The 22,816-nt window shown below is 37.3% G+C and overlaps 1 protein-coding gene and 1 pseudogene across 3 annotated transcripts in view; one reads left to right on the top strand and one right to left on the bottom strand.

Moving 5' to 3' along the window:
• RSF1 (remodeling and spacing factor 1) overlaps positions 1 to 22,174 on the top strand; it is a 113,635-nt gene extending 91,461 nt beyond the window's left edge. For all 3 annotated transcript variants that reach the window (XM_045817778.1, XM_045817777.1, XM_045817779.1), the window contains 7 exons: positions 5,503 to 5,557; positions 7,052 to 7,161; positions 12,958 to 13,025; positions 14,379 to 14,586; positions 16,065 to 16,285; positions 18,497 to 18,685; positions 21,163 to 22,174. In XM_045817778.1, the coding sequence (XP_045673734.1) occupies positions 5,503 to 5,557; positions 7,052 to 7,161; positions 12,958 to 13,025; positions 14,379 to 14,586; positions 16,065 to 16,285; positions 18,497 to 18,685; positions 21,163 to 21,731 (1,420 nt within the window). In that variant the 3' untranslated portion in view covers positions 21,732 to 22,174. The remainder of the gene's footprint in view (positions 1 to 5,502; positions 5,558 to 7,051; positions 7,162 to 12,957; positions 13,026 to 14,378; positions 14,587 to 16,064; positions 16,286 to 18,496; positions 18,686 to 21,162) is intronic.
• Positions 6,236 to 6,696, bottom strand: LOC123805288 (annotated as a pseudogene).
• Positions 22,175 to 22,816: the final 642 nt, after the last annotated feature.

The following is a 22,816-nucleotide window of genomic DNA, read 5'->3' as shown; positions in this document are numbered from 1 at the left end:
TTATTGTTTTTAAATGATTGGAAAAAGATCAAAACAATCATATTTCATGACATATGAAAGTTATATATTCAGATTTCATTGTCCTTAAAGTTTTATTGGAAAACTGCCACACTTACTTATTATATACTGTCTGTGGCTTCTTTTGTCACACAGCAGCAGTGTTTAGTAATTACACTAGGGACCTTATGAGCCACCAATCCTAATTTATTATCTGTCCTTTTACAGGAAAGGTTTGCCAACCCCTGATCTAAAATACTTATTAGAACCTTCTCTGAATAAATATTGGCCCAAGTATTGTGGGGGATATATACCTAAGTATGGAGTGAGGACAAGAAAACTTTAAGAACTAATGTACAATTTAGTTGCCCATGTCATATCTTTGGGTTGGCAGAAATCACACAAGTAAGATAGAGTGCATTTAAATGCTGAACTGTGTCCCACTGACTATAAACGAAGCCTCCTTCTTCAGTATGCCACTGCAGCATGGTCTAAAGCAGTTGAGAAGGCATCTTGGAGGAGATAAAATTGGAGCTGAGCCTAATCTTTGAAAGGAGTCTTAGAATCAAGGCAGCATGTTTATATTTGTATTTATTTGTACTTCTTTGACTAATCTGTTGTGAAACATACATTGTGTACCAAACCGAAGAGAAAAGATGAGTACGACGAAGCTCCCGCCTACTTGGAGGTCACCCTCTATCAGAATATAGATGTAGGAAGCAGTGATACAATTAAGTGGACAAGTTGAGGTCTGTTCAAAGCAGTATAAGAACTGTGAAAGCAATTTGAGTTCTAGAGATTGGGCTTTTATCAGGGATGTCCTTGGAAGCTAACTTGGGGTTATATAGGTGGGCATGCAGAGAAAAGACATTTTAGGCAAAGAGCACAAATGTGAGCAAAGACAGTGTAAAAGTGAGAGTGGAAGAGTGGCAGAATGAATCTCTAAAAGCAGATTGAGGCCAAATTGTGAACAGCTTTGCATACCTTGTTATGGAATTTAGATTATTTTGTATAGGTGGTGGGGAAGTCATCAAAGGAGGGATATGTATAATCAGATTTTTTAAAAAAAATTTAAAGATTTTATTTATTTTTAGATAGGGGGAGGGAGGGAGAAAGACAGGGAGAGAAATATCCAGGTGTGGTTACCTCCCACACGCCCCCAACTGGGGACCTGGCCTGCAACCCAGTCATGTGCCCTGACTGGGAATCAAACCAGCAACTCTTTGGTTTGCAGGCCAGTGCTCAGTCCACTGAGCCACACCAGCCAGGGCCATAATCAGATATTTATTTCAGGAAAAATACCCTGGTCACAGTAAGAAGAAGGAATTAGAGTTGAGGCTTTTGTAGTAGCGTCTACAAGAGCCAGTGAGGCCTGTAATAGGGCAGTTGTGATAATAAAGTGGAGGTGATAAAGAAAAGTTTTAGATATTAATCAGGACTTGGTGCTCATTTGTACAAAGTGTGAAATAATCTAAGCAATGTTCTCTTATTGGCTTTATTATCTTCATTTGCTGCTACTTGACCTTTACCGGCTATCACATAGTTTTCCCTCACCAAGTTTAGCTTGTTGGGTCATTCCACAATCTTACCACTTTATGCAAAGGAGAATCTTAAAAATGGGTTCAGCCTCCAAATCCTGTTTTGTTTCTTAACTACCCAGTTTTGCTTTATATAATGGATGGTACTTAATTTAAAGGCAAAGTTAATCTCTAAAATTGAATAGGAGATGAAAGTGCTTAGTTTTTTAAAAATCCATTGTCTAAATACCCTTGTATTTAGAAACTGTGTAATTGTCCTGTATAAAATTATTAGGCCTGTTGTGATGTGCAGAGTTGCTCCTGTTTTTTATTTTTCACACTGGAAAAGATCTACCTACAGGTGCTTCAGATTAAATCATAATTGAAAATCAGATTGTCCCTGTGCCTTAGTCTTGCAGAAATCTGACTGTCCTGAGAGATGAGCAGTTCTCTCATGTTCTGAAGCTGATGTAACTCAGCAATGCTGATAGCTAATAGTCTTACTCTTTAAGAGCTTGGAAGAAAATGTATTCCCTCCAGAAGGCAAGGATGTTGTACAATGCAACATATAGATCATGTATCATAGAAATGTGCACTTGAAAGCACTTGAAAACTGTTTGATCTTATTAACCAATGTCACCTTAATAAATTTAATTTTTAAAAACAGATGCAGCAAAGAACCTCAGACTCTTTCTCTTAAAGTTAACTGTTGGAGACTATGTAAATTAACATCAGTTACTTGCATTTATCAAAATTTTCATTTAAACTTGGAGTTGCACACAGTTGCATAAGTTGTTTTAAGAACTGATATGCAAATGAGAAGACCTTGTAATTATGCTGGAGGGGAAAGATGACTGACAGGATGATGGAACTGTTTATGTTGCTTAAAGTGATTTAGAACAGTGCCCGAACAGTTCAGTGTGGCCTGGTGACTCTGCCAAAGTCAGATTCTAAGACTTGGCGTGTCTGAATTTATATTTTGTCTTTTTCCTTATCCTGCCTGCTTCCTGCAGTGCCTTTGAGAAGTAAAGAGGAGACAGAAGTGGGTCAAGCAAGAATGTGGAACCTGGATAAACCACCAAGTTAAAAGTGAAAAAAATAAACAATAGAAAAAAAAAGGCAAGGATATGAACCACTAGGAATTTGTTTACTACTCCAATTATATCTGCTTATTCTTTGGAGGCGTATGATGCTGTACCTCTTAGATGTGGCCATGCTGCTACAATTAAGAAATACTTTTAATTTTAGAAATTATGTTAAATGTGCCACAGCATTTGTTTGAACTGTTGGTCTCCTATTCACTAGTTCATTTGCTTTCTCTTTTACTCTTGGTAATCATCTTTACTGAAATGTCATTCTTTATGAGGACAAATGTAATTGTGGCTTTAGATCACACACTAAACCCTATGAAATTGATCACAGAAAGCAGAGCAAAGTCATAGTTATATAGAGAGACCAACCTGGCACAAAGGCCAGTTAACTGCATTGTTGCTGTTTGTTAATTCTCCCCAGTAATCTGGTTAACAAAGCTTTCATTATTTATAGCTCCTATGATGCTTATATATATATATGAATCTTAGGAGCTGTACATATCAAAATATATATGATTCTAAAGTAAATAATATTAACTATTAAATTCCAGGTGGCTTCATCTGTTTTTGAAAGTGAGCATTTTTATTTATACTTTTAAAACTATCTTTTTAAAAACTAATTTCTGTAGCACTCATCCTAGCATCTGAGAGTCTTGCTTACTCTCTATATCATAGAACAAGAGCATCTTTCCCCTATTCATGCCTTTATACAACATTTATCCAACACTTGTCAAGCACCTCCTTTGTACCAGGCAATATAATCAACATGAAGTATATGGTGTGGTCTCTACCCTAAAGGGCTCTATGCAGTTCAGTGGAAAAGGATGTGTCAGTGAGTAATTAGTGACTAGCAGCAACTATCTACAGAGATGGAGCTGTGATGCTCTGTGAAATTGGATGGTTCAGAAGTCCATTGAACTGATTTGTAAGTGTCCCTTTCAGAACTTGGGGCCAGAAATTATTTGGGAATTCAAATAGTTCTATACTTCCAGAGTACTATTACTAGTGCTTTGCTAATAGAGAGTTGGATTTAATCAGGGTTGGAATTTTCCAGGTAATATAACAGAGGGAAGGAGAGAAAGACAAGGAATTGAAAGTGTATACAAAGGAGTATTTATAATGATGGACCATGGAGTCTAAGCCAGGTAAGGGGGAAAGCAAGGACACGAAGGGAGTGATGGACAGTGAAAAGAGGGTAGGCTTAATGGACAGAGGGCCTCCTGGAGTCAGGGAGTTGTTGAAATCAGTGTACCAGAGTGAGCTGGAAAGTGAGCCAGTAGAAGCCAGAGAATAGGATCCCTGAAATGTAAATTTTAGCAGGAAATTTATAGGTAATGCTCAAGTCTGAGCCCCATGTGACCATTGAGCAGGCATTGAAATGGAGTGCTGGAAGATGTATCTTTCCGTAAGATTACTAAGCAAGGGAAGGCTGTGATGAGAAATCATACCTGCCTCCAAGGTTCCACTCAAGTTTATAAAGCCTCCTTAGATTTCTCAGCTCTTTTTCAGAATCTCTTTTTCATGTTTCCATTGTACTTGTTCATGATGGACAACAGTCAGCTGTTAATATTGTTGAAGGCAAGAACGTATCTTACCTTTGGATTTCCAAGCCTGAAAAAATATAACCTAATATGAATATGACTTTCTTTCCATTGAGTTAAGGAGAGAAATAATGGTCACATGGAAGTAGAAATTTTGAGGTGTAAAGAAGGAAACTGGTATCACAATAAACTTGGTTAGTGTAAGCACAGACATGTCAAACACATTTAACAATAGAGAGCTCAATCCTGACTTATCCTTGAAGGCTTCCCTATGAATTTCAGCTAGTACTGTTTTTGCCTTTCATATTTCTATTCAGTTCACTGTACACTGGCATGCATGTAAGAGCTCAGCTGTCCTTGGTGAATCAAATTAACTTGGGAAGAAATGAAGGAAAAAGCACCAGCTGTATATAGAAATTTGTTATGTAAAATTTATTGAATCAAAATCAACAAAACTTTTGTTTCTTTGAAATGAAACTGTGAGGTTGTCGTTAGTCTTCTAAATCCACATGAAGATATCCTTAGGCCAATCAGTATTTTTGGGCCAGTTAGGATAGCGTCCTAGAGCACAGGTTCATGTGGCTACATTGCTTTTTGTCTTCACTGTCATCACGGAGTGAATGGTCTTGATGTCATTCCCTGGGACCTTGATGTGGTTCTGTTATATAGAGTTATTTTCTACAGTGATAATTACTATCATGAGATTATAGCTGTGTATACACCCTTGTAGTATTACTAAAAACTTCCGGCATGACAAAGATCTACTTTATTCAGTCACAGTTGGCTGTTCTTCTAATCACTTTATTAGTGAGTTACAGCATGACTCTTCATGAAGTTTCATTGTCTATTTCAGTTACAGGTTTTATTTCACTTTTTCAAAAATACTTGCTTTTAACTATAGTTGACATACAATATTATATTAGTTTCAGGCGTACAAGATAGTGATTCAACATTTATATACCTTACAAAGTGATCACTACAGTGTCTAAAATAAATGTGATAACCATCAGTCAGCATACATAATTATTATTATATTATTGACTCTATTCCCTGTGCTGCACATCCCCTGACTTGCTCCATAACTGTAAGTTTGTACTTCTGAGTCCCCTTCCCCTTTTCTGCTGAGCCTCCCACCTTGTTCCTTCCATATAAGTCACTTCTAAAAGCTAGAATTTTCATCCTTTAGGAAGTTTTGTGCCTCCCACAGATACCAGTACTATAAGTTTTACAGATAACATAGCCTCTGCTATTACCATGAAATCGTAATGTTAGAATTCTCTTTGTTGTATTCTTTTCATAAGTTTTATTTTTAGCAAATCTCATTTTGTCTGTGTGCTTGTTTTTCATTTTTTAAAGGAAAGAACGCTTGGTGTATGTGGGTATCAGTATTGAAAACATCATTCCTCCACAAGTAAGTTTCTGGTTTATAGTAAAAAGATGAGATTGCCATAATTGTTCTAAAATTTATTCTACTTTATATAATGTGAGTAGTTTTAAATAGTATACCTATTTTATGAAAATTAAAAATTTAGGACCTTAAAGAAGTCACCCATAATCCCTCATGATTAAAATTATGTACATGCAGGTAGCTCCAAAATGTAATACTATATCCAAACCAAATTTACAGCTCACCCCTATGGAGTTTGGTGAGGTTTAATTCTAATACTAAATTGGATAAATTTTTTCTAGCTTCTTTATCTGCTGTTAATGCTAAGTGTCAAAATAAATGGTTCAGGGAGATCTGATGTTTTATTCTATTGTTTTGTGGTTATCAGAACCTTTAATTGGTGTTCATACAGTTTGTTGCTTTTGAAGGGATTTCATTGTTTTTCAGTTATTAGCCTAATGTATAATTAAGAAATATCTCATGAGTGGAAGTACATGTAATAATAGTTTTTATTTGAAATGAAGAAATTTTCTTAGTTCCATATACAATTTCATTCAGGTTTAATTAAATCACATGCTTGTCTTGGTGAGTTATTTTTCTTCAGCATCATGCCCTCTTCTAAATCCATTATTTCATTTCTTCAGCTTATCTATTGAATATCTTTTTTTTTTTACTTCATGTCTTTTATTAGCCCATATACAGTTATTTGTCTTCTGGTTTGTTGAAGCAACAGGTCAGACAACATTTGCACAGTAATGTCTGTCAAAGTGCTGGCCATAGAAACTCCAGCACCATTCATCTGAAGGGCACTCCCGACAAAGGCAACTGATTTTGCCATTCTCACCACTTAGTAGTATTTCAGGACAGCCAGTTTAACCTTCATTCTCTTATGCTTATTCTTCTTGGGAGTGGTGTAGGACTTCTTCCTTTTCTTAGCACCACATGAAGTCTCAACACAAGATGAAGAGTGGACTCCTTTTGAATATTGTAGTTAGACAAAGTACACCTGTCTTCCATTGCTTGCCAGCAAAGATCAGTCTTTGCTGATCAGGAGGAATTCCTTCCTTTTCCTGGATCTTGGCCTTTACATTTTCTGTTGTATTGGAGGGTTCAGCCTCAAGAGTGATGGTCTCCTCTGTAAGGGTTTTCACGAAAATCTGCATCTTGCCGACGACTCCACTGCAGATGGTGGATTGGAAAGGGCTGTACTGAATAGCTTATGTGCTAAATTTAATTATTTGTTGAAAAGATTTATTGATGGAAAAACTTCATCATGATTGTTTTTAAAAGAGGTCATTATAAAAACTAACAATTTTAATATAGAAGTGTTTGTTTGGATCATCAATATTTTTTAATCTATCCATTTTTATGTGTTGCCATGTTTATGCAGTTGGGGGGGTCATCTTTTTCATACCTTTCACATGTGCTGCCTAGAAGGACAATAGAAACTATTAATTCCAAGGAGCTATTTTCTGTCCTGAGTAATAACACATATTAATTATCATATTTTAAAACCAGGAGCCAGATTTTTCTGAAGATCATGAAGAAAAGAAGAAAGATTCAAAAAAATCCAAAGCAAACTTGCTTGAAAGAAGATCAACAAGAACACGGAAATGTATAAGTTACAGGTATGAAGTACGTGGAAATAGTTACAATGAAATAGTATAATATGTTCTTTAAATTAATACAGAATACAGAATTACATGCTTTTTCATCACAGTGATCATTAGTGGTTGTATATATATTTCTTACCTCCTATCTTTAGAACCAGAATTTGAGAGCAACAAGCATGAATGATCTTTTCCAAATACAAATTTGCTCACATCATTCTTTACTGGATAATATACTTCGTCAGATTTCTGTAGCACTTGGGATAAGGATCGATGTCTTTAACAAGACACGTGAAACACTGCATACTCTGCTCTGTGCTTCGCCTTTCCACGTTTTCCTTACTCAGCACAGCAACATTGTCTTCTTTCAGCCCCTTTGCATACACTGTCTATTCTGCCTAGAATTCCCATTTTCTCTCTGTTGACATTCTCTTGATCAACTCCCTCTATTATGTGCTCTCTTGGCAACCAGTTCTCCTTGAAAGCATTTAGCATAATTGTAATGATTGTTATAATTTTAATTTTAATTATTTGATTAAAACTTCTTCTACTAGACTTGTAGCTTGAAAGTAAGGACCATATCTGCTTTATACATCCTTGTTTTTTACAGTGAACATAGTACTGACAAATAGTAAGTCTTCCATAAATGCCTATTGAAAGAATCAAAAACTATAATCTGGTTTACAGTCTTCCACCAGAGAGGGAGGGAGGGGGAAAGGGTGGGACAGAGAGACAGGTATTTTTCCACAGTCATGCTTTTAGTAGCTAAACCTAGACCAAAACCTTATCTTCTGATTGTTGACTAGTCTAGTATTCTTCCACTAAACCTCCCTTATTTAAGACCTTTTATTGGCTCTGGTTGGTGTGGCTCAGTGGATTGAGTATCGGCCTGCAAACTGAAAGGTTTCTGGTTCAATTGCTGGTCAGGGCACGTGCCTGGGTTGCAGGCCAGGTCCCTTGGATGGGGACATGAGAGAGGCAGCTAATCAATGTTTGTCTCACACATTGATGTTTCTCTCCTTCTCTCTCCCTCCCTTCCCATCTTTCTAGAAATAAACTCTTTAAAAGAAAAAAAAAAACATTTTTTTGAACTGTGGTTTACATAGACAACACCAAAACAGTCTTTTAACTTGAATAACAAAGTCAATGAATAAAATGTTAGTTCTTTATTTGTTAAAATAAAGAACTTTGAACTTGCTTATTTATAAATTTTCATCAGTGGCCATGGCAGAGCTCTCCATGTATAGTTTGCTGCTATTGTTATTATTAAAACTTTATAAAATGCAGTAGGACCAGTAAGAAGGAAATCCTTAATCTATTGGAGCAGGGTCCATCTTGTTCTTTAAAAAATTTTGAAAAATTAGAAGTTCCATAAGATAATTATAACTGATGAAGTCAAAGCCTACTGATAAAACATGTGAGTGTAAAGTCGGTCCTGTTATAAGAATACATACATTCCCAAAAATAACCATGCTGTGCAAAATCACACAATAAAAACCATAGGGATTATGGTAAATATGACCACATACTAAAAAACTTCATTGGTGACATATTTAAAAAGAAGATGATAGGAATCTAATAAAAATCATAGTATCATTTGACACATGTTAAATGGTTAAGAAATCATATAAACACTATATGTGACATTTTTTTGTTCTTGGGGAAAAAAAGCCTTGAAGTTTGTCTATAGAAGTGAGGAGAGTTACTGTTTGTAAATTATGGGTGGTGGCAGATAACCGTTATTTGAAATCGACCAGAACACCAGATGCAGGTGGCTGTAGTTCTTAAGGCTCATGATGAGGTGAGGTAACTGATAGATGTCTAGGGTGGGTGTTCGGTGTGTTCCTCTGCAGTGAGGTACCGATTTCTATGTTAACCTAGTGTATCTCACAAATGAAATTACTCACAAGCAAGGATGAATCACATGTTATATTTGAATTATTTTGTAATATATCAGTCACATTGGAACAAATTTACATTTTCAGAACAAGCATTATATCAGAATTGTATTGCCTGTCAATCCTGATGTAATTGTGGTTGTTAAGAGAAACAGATTTGGCCCTGGTTATTGTGGCTCGGTGGTTTGAGTGACATCCTAAGAACTTAAAGTCACTGGTTTGATTCCCAGTCAGGGCACATGCCTGGGTTGCAGGCCAGGACCCCAGTAGGGGACATGCAAGAGGCAGCCACACATTGATGTTTCTCTCCTCTTTCTCCCTCCCTTCCCCTCTCTCTAAAAATAAATAAATAAAAATTTTTTTTTTTTTTTTTTAAGAAACAGATTTGTTTTATTAGCATTTCCTCTTGACTACATACCCAGAAGTGGGATTACAGGATCATATGATAGGGTTTTTTTGTTTGGTTTGGGTTTTTGGGGGGGGCGGGGTGTCTTTTTGTTTTTGTTTTTTGAGGAATTTCCATGCTGTTTTCCATGGCAGCTGTACCATCCTGCATTCCCACCAACAGTATACAGGGTTTCCAGGTTCTCCACATCCTTGTCGACACTTGGCTTTTCATGTGTTTTTGTTTTGTTTTTTGTCTTTTCACTTTCTTTCCTTTTAGTTTTAATTTTTCTTTTAAATATATTTTATTGATTATGCTATTACAGTTACCGCATTCCTCCCCCTTATTCCCCTCCACCCTGCATACCCTCTCCCACCCACATTCCTCCCCCCTCTTAGTTCATGTCCATGTGTCATACTCATACATTCTTTGGCTTCTACATTTCCTATACTCTTCTTACCTCCCCCTGTCTATTTTGTACCTACCATTTATGCTACTTATTCCCTGTACCTTTTCTCCTATTCCCCCTTCCCCTGCTGATGACCCTCCATGTGGTCTCCATTTCTGTGATTCTGTTCCTGTTATAGTTTTTTACTTAGTTCATTTTTGTTTTAGGTTCGGTTGTTGATAGTTGTGAGTCTGTTGTAATTTTACTGTTAATAGTTTTGATCTCCTTCTTCTTCTTAGATAAGTCCTTTTAACGTTTCATATAAAAAGGGGTGTGGTGTGATGAACTCCTTTAACTTGACTTTATCTGAGAAGCATTTTATTTGCCCTCCCATTCTAAATGATAGCTTGGCTGGATAGAGTAATCTTGGATGTAGGTCCTTGCTTTTCATGACTTTGAATACTTCTTCCTAGCCCCTTTTTGCCTGTAAGGTTTCTTTTGAGAAATCAGATGATAGTCTCATGGGAATTCCTTTGTAGGTAACTGTCTCCTTTTCTCTTGCTGCCTCTAAGATTCTCTCCTTATTTTTAATCTTGGGTAATGTACTTAATGATGTACCTTGGTGTGTTCCTCCTTGGGTCCAACTACTTTGGGACTCTGGGCTTTCTGGACTTCCTGGAAGTTATCCTGGAGGTTCTTAAGTGTGTCTTTACTGTTTTTGAATTACTGTTTCTCCATTCTGTTCTAGTTGAGTTGAATGTTTATTTCTTCCTGCTGGTCTAAACTGTTGCTTTGCGTCCTGGTTTCCTTCCCATCACTGTTGGTTCCCTGTTCATTTTCCTTTGTTTCACTTTTCATAGCCTTCACTTTTTCCTCTATTTTGCGACCATACTCAACCAATTAATTCTGTGAGCATCCTGATTACCAGTGTTTTGAACTGTGCATCTGATAGGTTGGCTATCTCTTCATCGCTTAGTTATATTTTTGGGGGGGAGCTTTGATCTGTTTTTCCATTTGGGCCTTTTATTGATTATGCTATTACAGTTGTCCTATTTCTCCCCCTTCATTCCCCTCCACCCCACATTCCCCCCCACTTTAGTTCAGGTTCATATCCATGTGTCATAAGTTCTTTAGCTTCTACATTGCCCATACTATTCTTGCCCTCCCCCTGTCTATTTTCTACCTACCATCTGTGGTACTTATTCTCTGTACCTTTCCCCCTCTCTCCTCATCCCGTTACCCTGTTGGTAACCCTCTATGTGATCTCCATTTCTGTGGTCCTGTTCCTGTTCTAGTTGTTTGCTTAGTTTGTTTTTGTTTTAGGTGTGGTTGTTAATAATTGTGAGTTTCCTGTCATTTTACTATACATGTTTTTTATCTTCTTTTTCTTAGATAAGTCCTTTTAACATTTCATATAATAAGGGCTGAACTGCTGGATAGTGCACACAGGGTCCCATGTCCTCACAATGAAAGTAGATGTGTGGGGTGTTGTGTCCAATCCTTTATCCAAAGCTCTGCATCTGAGATGTCAGATGTCAAAAAAGGCTGCTTTTTTGTGTGTTAAAAGTGACATATATCTTTCAGGCAGGAGTGGGATGTTTCATTCTTAATGATATTTCATATATCTGGAGGTTCTGATGGTCTCTGATAGAAAACAAAGTTTCTTAGTGAGTAAGAAAGTAGTAATCACACAAAGAAATAGGTTTTTATGCCACATCACAGCTGTAGCATGTCCTTGGGAGAAATATTGTTTCCTATTAATTGTGCATCTGGTTTTGCCTGTTACCAGTTTTTCTAGCCTGGTGAATGAATGCACAGATTTTCTCAGAATTTATCTTAAGGGAAAGTTAAGGCACAGCTACAAGAATGGTTTTTATAGCATTGTGTATAATTTTTTAAAAAATGGAAGTAAACTATTTAAAATAAACTATGATACACTATAAGACACTACACAGCCAGAAAAAGTTACATTGTAAGACAGTTTTTAACCTGAAATTTGCAAATCCTCTGACACTATACATAAAATTTTATATTTGTGTTGCTATATATGTGTTTTCCTAGGGAAGAAATCCATAGGTGTAATGTTTCTAAATTCAAAAGGCAAAATATTTGGCTTTCAGTCTTAATCCTGTTGTTAATCCACTGTATGGCTTTAATCCACTGCTGCACAGCAGAATGTATTGTTGTTTTGGAAATGTTCTGTTTCTTTGCTATGCAGTGTGGTAGTCACTGGCCATATGTTCAGCACTTGAAATAGCATAGTGAGGTATTGAACTTTTTATTTTAATTAACTAAATATAAAGAGCGACATGTGGCTAATAATTACTATATTTACCATCATTTTAGGCAAGTCACTTTATCTTTGTGGCTGCCTCAGTTCTAAAGTGAAAGGAATTTTGTAAATGATGAAGTCTGAGAAATCATCTAGTTTTGATCCTTTAAGTTGAGGGGAACAGCCCTTGTGAGATAAAGTATGTTTACTTAGTTCTAAAATTCTTACCATCTATGTGTGAATTTTAGTAATAATAACATAACCTTTATACTTAGTATTATTTCTGGGACACCAGTTTTGTTATCTTACTTTGCCATGTGATTTGTATAACTAGGGAATGGCCGACTATGGCCTGTGGGCCAAATCGAATCACTGCCAATTTTAGTATAACCCGTGACTTGTGAGTGGTTTTCAGATTTGTACAAGGTTGAAAAAAGAACCAAAAGAAGAAAAGTCTATGAAAATAACATGAAATTCAAACCTGTTTCCTTAGTGAAGTTGTCTTAGAACACAGCTACGTTCATTCACTTGTATTGTCTGTGACTACTTTCGCACTGCAGTGGCTGCCTCGGATAGTTACAGCAGTGACTGTATAGTCTGCAGTGCCTGGCAGATTTACTCTCTAGCTTTCTACAAAAATATTTACTGATGTCTGGTATAGATGATCTTTGCAAATGAAAAACTGTTTATTTATTAGGTGCAATTTTACAAAAAAAATGGAGGCTAATATGAGCGAGGGGACGTAGTCCAAGTCACGCTGCCCCAGAGTGGGAGAGAGCAGTTTCACATGCTGGCGGTTTTCACTCTGGAGGCAACACTCCTGATCCATGTGCCAGGATAGGCTGTCATGTGATTGTTGTCTGTATTTTAGATTTGATGAGTTTGATGAAGCAATTGATGAAGCTATAGAAGATGATATCAAAGAGGCTGATGGAGGAGGTATGTGTTTATCCTTCTCTTTTTCATATAACTTCGGTCCATAAAATAACGCAAATGCCCTGATTAGAGCAGCGGGGTGTTTTCTCCCCATTGTCTGTCATGATCACTGCTGATGTTAACAGTCTGAGATTCAAAATAATCTGTGGATGGTGTCAGTGTGTAGACTTGGATCTTACTAATTATTTTTAAAGAGTTTGGTTTTATGATCTGATGTAAAATGGAAATGTTCCTCAGCACATGAAAATTTTACTTCTGCTTCCAAATGGAAAACCCAGTGAAACTTGGCTATTTTTCTATTTTTGGATCAGTACTACTACAGAGTATAAGAAGTTATGGATAATAGACTCTACATGATTTCTTTAAATTAACCTTTTAACAATTAGTTTTCATATTTTTAATACATGACATTAATAGAGAATAATTTGAAGTAAGTTAAGAGCTCTACAAATTACCAGTACTCTGGTGGAGCACTGTGGTTTCCTTGTAGATATTATGAAAACTCTGGGAAGCATTCATAGTTAAGTAGGCCGTTTGCAGTGGAGCTGAAGAGGTCACTAGCTTTTCCAGAGATGTGTGCCTTTCTTGTATCTTTGCTGCTGAATTCTCACTTTTTCAGTCCTGCAAACATAGTTGTTTGTTTGTGTTTCAAAAAATGGATTGGCCTCTTTCTAAAGCTATGTCCAAAAGACAACTTTGAAGAAGAGATTTCTTGAGTGACTGCTAATAGGTGTGAGGTTTCTTTTTGGGGTGATGAAACTGTTTTGGAATTAGTGGTGATTGTTGCAGAATTTTGTGACTATACTAAAATACCCTGAATTAATACACTTAAAAAGGGTGAATATTATGGCATATGAATTACATCAAAATGTAAAAAAAAATCTTCTATACAAGGTGAACTTTATTTAGTAGGACAAATGAATGCCAAAACTCTCTTGATAAGAGCTCTATCAGCTGCAGTCCTGAGAAAAGTGCATGCTTGTAGGAAGAAAATCAAATGAAGAGCTGCTAAGCACGAATAGGAAACAGCCTGGCCCTGGCTGGTGTGGCTCCGTAGATCTCAGTCCGGCCTGCAAACCAAAAGGTCGCTGGTGTGATTCTCAGTCAGCACACATGCCTGGGTTGTGGGCCAGGTCCCCAGTGGGGGCGTGTGAGAGGCAGCCACATATTAATGTTTCTCTTTCTCTCTTTCTCCCTCCCTTCCCCTTTGTCTGAAAAGAGATAAATAAAATCTTTTTTAAAAATTAAAAAAGAAAGAACAGTCTGCAGACATTGAAGGGAAGCTTTTAGTAAACATATAGTTGTGTCTCTTTCTTATTCCCTCTCTTCCTCTTAACCCTCCATCCCTGAATTCAGGAGTTGGTCGAGGAAAAGATATCTCTACCATCACGGGTCACCGTGGGAAAGACATCTCTACTATTCTGGATGAAGAAAGAAAAGAAAATAAACGACCCCAGAGGGCTGCAGCTGCTCGCCGGAAGAAACGCCGGCGATTAAATGACCTGGACAGTGACAGCAACCTGGATGAAGAAGAGAGTGAGGATGAATTCAAGATCAGTGATGGGTATGTGGTCTGCATGTAGACCAGTCCCTAGATACAGGCTTCCACAGTGCCAGCAGAGAAGCTGGCTGTACTCTGATGGGGCTTTTGTTTTTCATGCACTTAGACAGTATCTTATTTTCAGGATATTTAAAGCAGATTTCAGAATGCTTATCTTGGTTCTTTTTAGGTTAAAACAAAGTAGTTTTATGGTTGTTTGTTTAATATTCAAAATGCATTAGCTGCAATTGAGTATTCATTTGTTATGTACCTCTGTGCCACCTTCTGCCATCATATCCACGAAAGGTTGCCAGTCAAATATAAGAAATAGGCAAGTACAAGTTATTAGATACTACTCTTTGGTGACCCTCAGAGGTTCGGGCTGAGGTAAGTGATTTATTGTGGAGTATCAGGAAAGTCTTCCCTGTGGAGTAGATATTGAAACAGTAATCCAGAGTTGTCCTCAGATTGTCAGTGGAAGAAACAAACTTTTATACCACAAAAAAGTCACTTCATGTGATTGCTGCTAAAATACAGTTAAGGCATAGTTAGGGTACAGAAGAGAGTCAGATTAATCCAGGGAGGTCAGAGTGGAAATAAAGCCTGATGAAATTTGAAGATGAATAATTAATTGGCTGGATTGACGAGTTTGGAATTAGAAGCAGGATGAGGAAAGAAGTTGCTGAGAATTCACATACGTCTAAGGCATAAACCACCGTGTAATAGTTAGGAAACTCCTAATACAGCAAAACGTGGGAAAGAAGTAGAGTGCCCTGCAGGAGGTGTAACCGAGACATAAAAAGGACAGAGATGATGGGGTCTTTTGTTCGTCATGCTTAATAGGAATTTGTACTCTGGCCTGAAGGTGATGAAAACCCATTGAAGGGTTTTAAACACTAGAATAATAATGAGGTTTGCTCTTCTGAAAGCTTCATCCTGGTATTTATTTGGAGGATATACTGAAGGGAAATGATCTAGAGATGAGAGACTACTTGGAGCATTGCTATAGTTCAGGTGCGGATAGTTCAGGTGGGAGATGACTTTAGATACTAACTTTAAGGGGTGGACTCGAGGAATTAGTAAATGATTAGATGTGAGAAATGAAGAGGGGGAAATTAGGATAAATACCAGATTGCTGGTTTGAGTTTCTGGATGGGTGATAGTATCAAATACCAGGCCAGGGAACAGAAGCGAGATGTAAGTTAGGAAATACTGAGTTTGCCTTTGGACATGTGAATTTAAGGTACATGGGGGGCATCTCAAGAGGCGAAAGCAATTTATATACAAAATCAGCATCAATTCATCTTCATAACGCTTCCTAAGAAAAGGATAGGTAACAAATAATTTCTTCATATTAGGAAAGTTGATACCATTATTCAGATACTACCTTAAACATTATTTAATGATTTACTGGACTTGTTAGAACTTAAACTCAGAACTTTCCAAAATGGCTTCACAGTTTTAAGCGTACCATCATAATTCATCTGGTTTCTCTTGGACAGCTCTCAAGATGAGTTTGTTGTATCTGACGAAAACCCAGATGAAAGTGAAGAAGACCCACCATCTAATGACGACAGCGACGCTGACTTCTGTAGCCGAAGACTGAGGCGACATCCCTCCCGGCCAATGAGGCAAAGCAGGCGTTTGCGCAGAAAAACCCCAAAGAAAAAGTATTCTGATGATGATGAAGAGGAAGAGTCTGAGGAGAATAGTAGAGACTCTGGTAAAAATAATTTGTATTTACATCACACCAACTTAATAGACTCTTGTGATTTCTGGAGCTAAGAGTTCTTAAAATTCCATTCAGTTGTAACATAAACCTTCTGATAAAACTGAATTCTGTTATGATTCAGCAGTAACTAAAATTTTCACATAAAATACATTCTAAGAAAATACATACAGATGGATAGGTTAACTTCATACTACATTCATCTTAGGATTGTGATAGTCTTTTTAGTGCCAAGTGTTTTCATGCCTAGACTTGACTTCAGAGTGTTTCTTGGGAGTAATTGTTGTAAGTGGAGAATATTTTTCTCAGATGTCTAGCTATTGGAGAGAAGCATCATCAATTATCTAATGTTTAGATCACAACCGGTGATTCATTAATTTTTATTAATTAGCATCTATTAATGGCTTATGCTTATCCCTGTTAACGATAAGTGGAGGGACAGTGGCCAAAAGAACACATGTTAGTGCTCTGTGGAATTGGCAGCCAGGTAGCGCTCATCTTACTGAGGAAGTGGCACAGATAAGAGTATTGCATCTTTGACTCTTGCCAGGCTTGTGGAGCTTTTATTTTGTTAACCTTTTTTTCCAAACTTTTTTGGTAAATGGAAACATCATACCCTTTTATCAGTGATTATTTCTTATGAACAGAACATTTTCTTATATAACAACATTCCAGTTATCAAAATTTAAATTGGTGTAATACTGTTTATAATAGTATACATTCAGGTTTCATTAGGTATCTCAATACTGTCCTTTATTTCAGTATTTTTCCTTAGTCCAGGATCCAGTCCAAGAATACATACTTTACTCATTTAGGTCTCTTAAGTATCCTTTAATCTGGAATATTCTTCAAACTTTGTCTTTATTGTCCTTGACATTTTTGAAGAATACACATTAGTTATTTTATAAATGCCTCTCAATTTGGGTTTTCTGTTTCTTTGTTTAGGTTCAGATTATACATTTTGGCAGGAATATTACAGAGCTAATGTATATCCTCCAGGACTCTTATTTTTTTCCTCTGTAATAAGTAAATTGTAGGAAGATAATTTGAGATACTATAAATCTCCTGTTCCTTAACAGATGTTTTACCCAATAGGTTGTTTTTTTTGTTTGTTTGTTTGTTTGTTTTTTAATTCCTCACCCAAGGATATGTTTGATTTTAAAGAGAGAAGGAGGGAGGAAGGGGGAGAGAGAGATGGGTGGGTCAGAGGAAAGGGAGAAACATCCATCGGCCGCCTCCCATACACACCCTGACCGGGGACCAAGCTCACCACCACCTTTCAGGGTACAGGACGACCCTCCAAGCAACTGAGCCACCCAGCCAAGGCTCACCCACTATTTTAACATTTGTTGATAATTTCTAATTTCATTATCCTTTTATGTTTATTATTTGTTATTCTGTGAGGAAGTGTTTTTCCTTCTCCCTTATATGTTTATTTTCTTTATATCAAAATGTACTTGTGGATTCTTATTTTAGTCAGTGGATATAACATGTTACCATTACTATTTAGGCTCAGTTTGTCCCAGATTTGGATAATGGGAACCTCTTTAAACTGTTAGCTAGCCATTTTGAAATGTTTGAAGTCCATTAGAGAACCAGGGTGGATGTGATAATTTAGTGCAGTTGTTAGCAATCCTAAAAACTGTTGACACGGTGCCATAGTCTGACTCTGGTTTATTGATCAGAGGTGACTGACCAAACAGTGCTATTTCGCGATGCTTTGAGGCTTTAACTAGCCCTGTGTATTTAGCAGATTTTAATTCCTCATGGAAAAAGCCAAAAATATAACTCCAATTTTGTACTTCTTTGAAACGGGCTCCTCACTTTTTCTCTGGTTAGAGAGCTGAACCTCTGTGGTCCATTGTGGACTGGAGATGGTAGCTGTGCGGCCTCATGTACAGGGTTAGCAGGTTACTGTGAGGCGGGAAGAGCAGTGGTGGCAGCTGCGCAGCTGAGGGAGATGAAGGCTTTTATGAAACATCTTTTCATCTTGAGGGTTGACTGTGATAAGACGCATTTGTGAAGTTTGGCATAAAAGCCCCAAAGATTTACTGATTATTAAGAAGAAAATAAGGGACTTAAATTATTATTTGCTTAAAAATTGTTATGAATGAGCTCTGCTTAGTGGCTTTACACTTCCTTAACATTTCTATTAATGGACTTAAATTTTGCACGTGACTTCTTTTCGCTCCTTTTTTCTGATAGAAAGTGATTTTAGTGATGACTTGAGTGACGATTATGTAGAAACTCGGCGAAGGCGGTCAAGGAGGAACCAGAAAAGACAGATTAATTACAAAGAAGATTCAGAGAGTGACGGCTCGCAGAAGAGTTTACGACGTGGTAAAGAAATCCGACGGGTTCACAAGCGCAGGCTTTCCAGCTCAGAGAGTGAAGGTAAGGAACAGATTTCCAATTTACCAAAGGTTGGACAAGGCAGAAATAGAAGTTAATAAAGTGAGAGGATTGTGATTTTATACCATTTCTAAGAAATGCAGTATAACCACTAATATTTCTGAGACAAAACCCATTATTTTATTGCTTGATCACTATTTGTAATTCAAGTAAATGACATTTTATAAATGTAAATTTTTAAGGTCTCCATTGTAATAATTAAATTTTTCATTGAAACTAGAAAAGCCTCAGAAAATTGTAACCTGAGCAAGATTTTTCTGCTCCCATACTACCTATAGCCCTCATTTTGAAATAATTTCCTTTCAAATTTGATTACATGAAAAGCTGAACAGTTATAACTGTGTCTTTTCACCTTGAGAGTAAGCAGGTGTTTCATTTCTTAATAGCTATAGCTTCCTTCCTTAGTAGAAGTTCAGGAAAAGCTCAGAAAATATGAATTTGTGGTATCTGTTTAGTCTTTGTTGTTACTCCAGAACTCTTCCCAAGTTCATTTTAAATGATTCTGATTTCACCTTTTTTTTTTTGTATATTTAATTCTCCATTGTTAATCTGTTTTGAAGATTTGCTTGCATAGATCCTTGTCGATTAAATTTGAGTCTATGCCATGGGGGAGGGGGTTGGATAGGGACAGCCAGAGAAGGAAGGGGAACATCTGTTTGAGTGTGTGTTATCTTTGTGTGTCACTAAAAACAAACATAAATTCATTAATTCAACTATTAAAAACAAATACTTATTGAACTATTCACTTTTCTAGGCACTGGGAATCGAAAAGTGGAGAAAAGAGCCACAAACATGCAATTCCCTCATATAACTCTTGGGAAAGAGACAATAAACAAATAAGTAGAATGTATGATATATTAGGTGGGGATAAATGGTGTAGGAAAAAAGGGGGAGAACGTTGGGTTGGGAGAGTAGTTGGAATCTCAGATTGGATACTGCCGGAATACTCACTAAGAAGACATTTGAGTAAAGACCTGAAAGCAGTGTGGTTCAGTATGTTACGCAGTTATCTAAAAGAGTAATACAGGCAGATAAAGCCACAACACGAAGGTCTTGAGGCAGGTTTGTACCTGGCATGTTCGGAGAATAGAAGGGAGGCCAAATCGGAGGAGAAAGAGTGAGGGGAAGAAAAGTGTGAGATGAAGCGGGGAGATTGCCAGGTGCCAGATCATATAGAGAAATAGCCAGCAAACCACAGCCCATTTGTTTGTGTAAATAAAGATTTTGTAAATCGGTTACGTGGAACTAGCACTGTCTGTTTTTACATATAGTCTGTACTGCTTTCCCACAAAGTTGAGTAGTTCTAATAGAGACTGCCCTTTACAAAAATATTTTCCCGACCCCTAATGAGTGCTGGTGCTGCCCAGTTGAGCTTTTTGCAGTGATGGAAATGTTCTATATCTGTGTTGTTCAAACTAGTAGCCACTAGTATTGTATGACTATTGCACTTGAAAGGTGGCTAGTGTAACCGATGAGTGGAATTTTTAGTTTTTATCTAATTTTAATGAATTTAAATTCAAAATAGCCACATGTGATTACTGGCTACCATATTGGGTAGCATAGTAGGCCATTGTATACAGACTTTGGATTTTATTCCGTGTGAGATGAGAAGTAATTGGAGGGTTTTGAGCAAAGGAGTGATATGATCTGACTTATGCTTTTGCGTATGTAGCTGTGTTATGCACAAGTTGAAGGGAGCAAGGTCAGAATCTAGGAGATCAGGTGGGAGGCCGTTGAAATAGGTCAGGTGAGAGATGATGCCAGGTAAGACAGACCAGGACAGTAGCAGTAAAGGGATGAAAAAGTCAAATCGTAGATGTACTTTGAAGGTAGACCCAAACGATTTATGTTGGGTTAGATGGGAGAAAGAAGAGAGTCAGGGATGACTGAGAGAGCTGAAGAATAGAGTTGCCAGTAACTGAGATGGTGGAAACCAGAACAGCACAAGTTTGAGGTGGGGGTTTAGGAGCTCCAGTAACACATTAGGTTTGAGGTATCTGTTTAGCAATCCAAGCATAGATCTTGAGTAAGCAGCTTGATACATGAGTCTGGAATTTAGGGGTTACCTAAAACAAATGTGAGAATTACCAGCATATAGATGTTATGCCACGTCATGAGAGACTAGGCGAGATCACCTAGTTGTAAGTATAGACAAAGAAGAGAACATTTAAGGACTAGCAAGGATATATAATAACATGGGATGAGAGCTCAGTGTTTCAGATGTCCAGCATTAGTCAAGATTTCTCCAAGAAATTTCATTCTGCTCTTTCTAAAATCATAGGCACATCATGAATCATAATGGGCATTGTTAATGAGACTATGGGAGAAAAAAATCAAGCCAATTATTGAAGGGAAGTATTTGTATATAGGCAAGGCTGAAAGCAGACATGTGGTGAATGTGGGGAGGAAAAGGAGAATTACTTAAATTTGTTTATGGTTAAATGTGCTGTTTATTTTAGAGAGCTATATGTCCAAGAACTCTGAAGATGAGGAGCTAACTAAAGACTCAAAGCGGTCAGTTCGAAAACGGGGTCGAAGCACAGATGAGTATTCAGAAGCAGATGAGGAGGAAAAGGAAGGCAAACCATCCCGGAAGCGGCTACATCGGATCGAGACTGACGAAGAGGAGAGTTGTGACAATGTTCATGGAGACGCGGGTCAGCCTGCCCGAGACAGCCAGCCCAGGGTCCTGCCCTCAGAGCAAGAGAGCACCAAGAAGCCCTATCGGATAGACAGTGATGAGGAAGAGGACTTTGAAAATGTAGGCAAGGTGGGGAGCCCATTGGACTATAGCTTAGTGGACTTACCTTCCACCAATGGACAGAGTCCTGGTAAAGCCATTGAGAACTTGATTGGCAAATCAGCTGAGAAGCCTCAGACCCCTAAGGACAACAGCACAGCCAGTGCAAGCCTGGCCCCCAATGGGACAAGTGGTGGGCAGGAGGCAGGGGCACCAGAAGAGGAGGAAGATGAGCTTTTGAGAGTGACTGACCTTGTTGATTATGTCTGTAACAGTGAACAGTTATAAGACTTTTTTCCATTTTTGTGCTAATTTATTCCACGGTAGCTCTCACACCAGCGGGCCAGTTATTAAAAGCGGTTTTATTTTTCTTAGAAAACTCCACTACAGAACGACTTTTTAGAAGAAAAAGTTCAACAAACCCTAAAGTCTTTCTGTGAAGTGACCAGTTTTGAACTTTCAAGATAAATAATTGCTGTAAATTCCTTTTCACTTTCTTTTTCCAAGTTCATGGTCCTTGGTAATTTCATTCATGGAAAAGAAATCTTATTATAATAACAACAACAAAGATTTGTATATTTTTGACTTTATATTTCCTGAGCTGTCCTGACTTTGTGAAAAAGGGTGGATAAGAATGCATTCCGAATCTGCAAGGGCCCAAAACAGAATTAGGGGTGGGAGAAAGCACTTGTGCTTTAGCTTTTTCATATTAAATATATATTATATTTAAACATTTGTGGCATAGATGATGATTAACAGACTTTAAAAGTTCAAGTCTGTATTGTTGCAGTTTGATAATTGTAGATAACATCATACATAAGTCATTTAGTAACAGCATTCATGAAATCAACTTGTTTACTATTGGAGATAACCACACTTGATAAAGAAGAGACCGAGAAAGTACCATTGGTTAAAAAAAACCAACCTAAGTTTGTTATAGTGGAGTATCTTGTTTTTTAAAAAAAAATCATCTGAAAAGCATCTGTATAGTAAAATGTATAATGAAGCTTTGACAACCAGATTGTGCTAGCAACAAATTTTTTTAAGACAGCTTTATGCAGTGGTGATGAGGTGGCCTCTAATATACTATCATGGAGAGTTATTAGTGAAGTGAGTGTGGTCTTTTTTAAGGCCCAGGTAGACTGTAAACTTTGCCGATAGTGTAACGTCTTCTGGCCACTTACTTAAATATATGAAATATCATTTTGAAACAAATGCATCTATACATAACATACATGAAGAGCTATTAGGCTGACAGTGGTATTTTAGCACATTTGAAGAAGGGGAAAGGATTTTCAGGTGAATTTTAACTGGTCTATTCTTGCCCTTAGTATCTACTTCAAATTGAAGTCTACAAACAAAGCAGTTCCTTT

This window comes from Phyllostomus hastatus, unplaced genomic scaffold, assembly GCF_019186645.2.
Source record: "Phyllostomus hastatus isolate PE091 unplaced genomic scaffold, TTU_PhHast_1.1 phas_scaffold_317, whole genome shotgun sequence".
Lineage (NCBI taxonomy): Eukaryota > Metazoa > Chordata > Mammalia > Chiroptera > Phyllostomidae > Phyllostomus > Phyllostomus hastatus.
The sequence above is the reverse complement of the archived record's forward strand: the minus strand, read 5'-3'. Positions and strand labels throughout refer to the sequence as shown.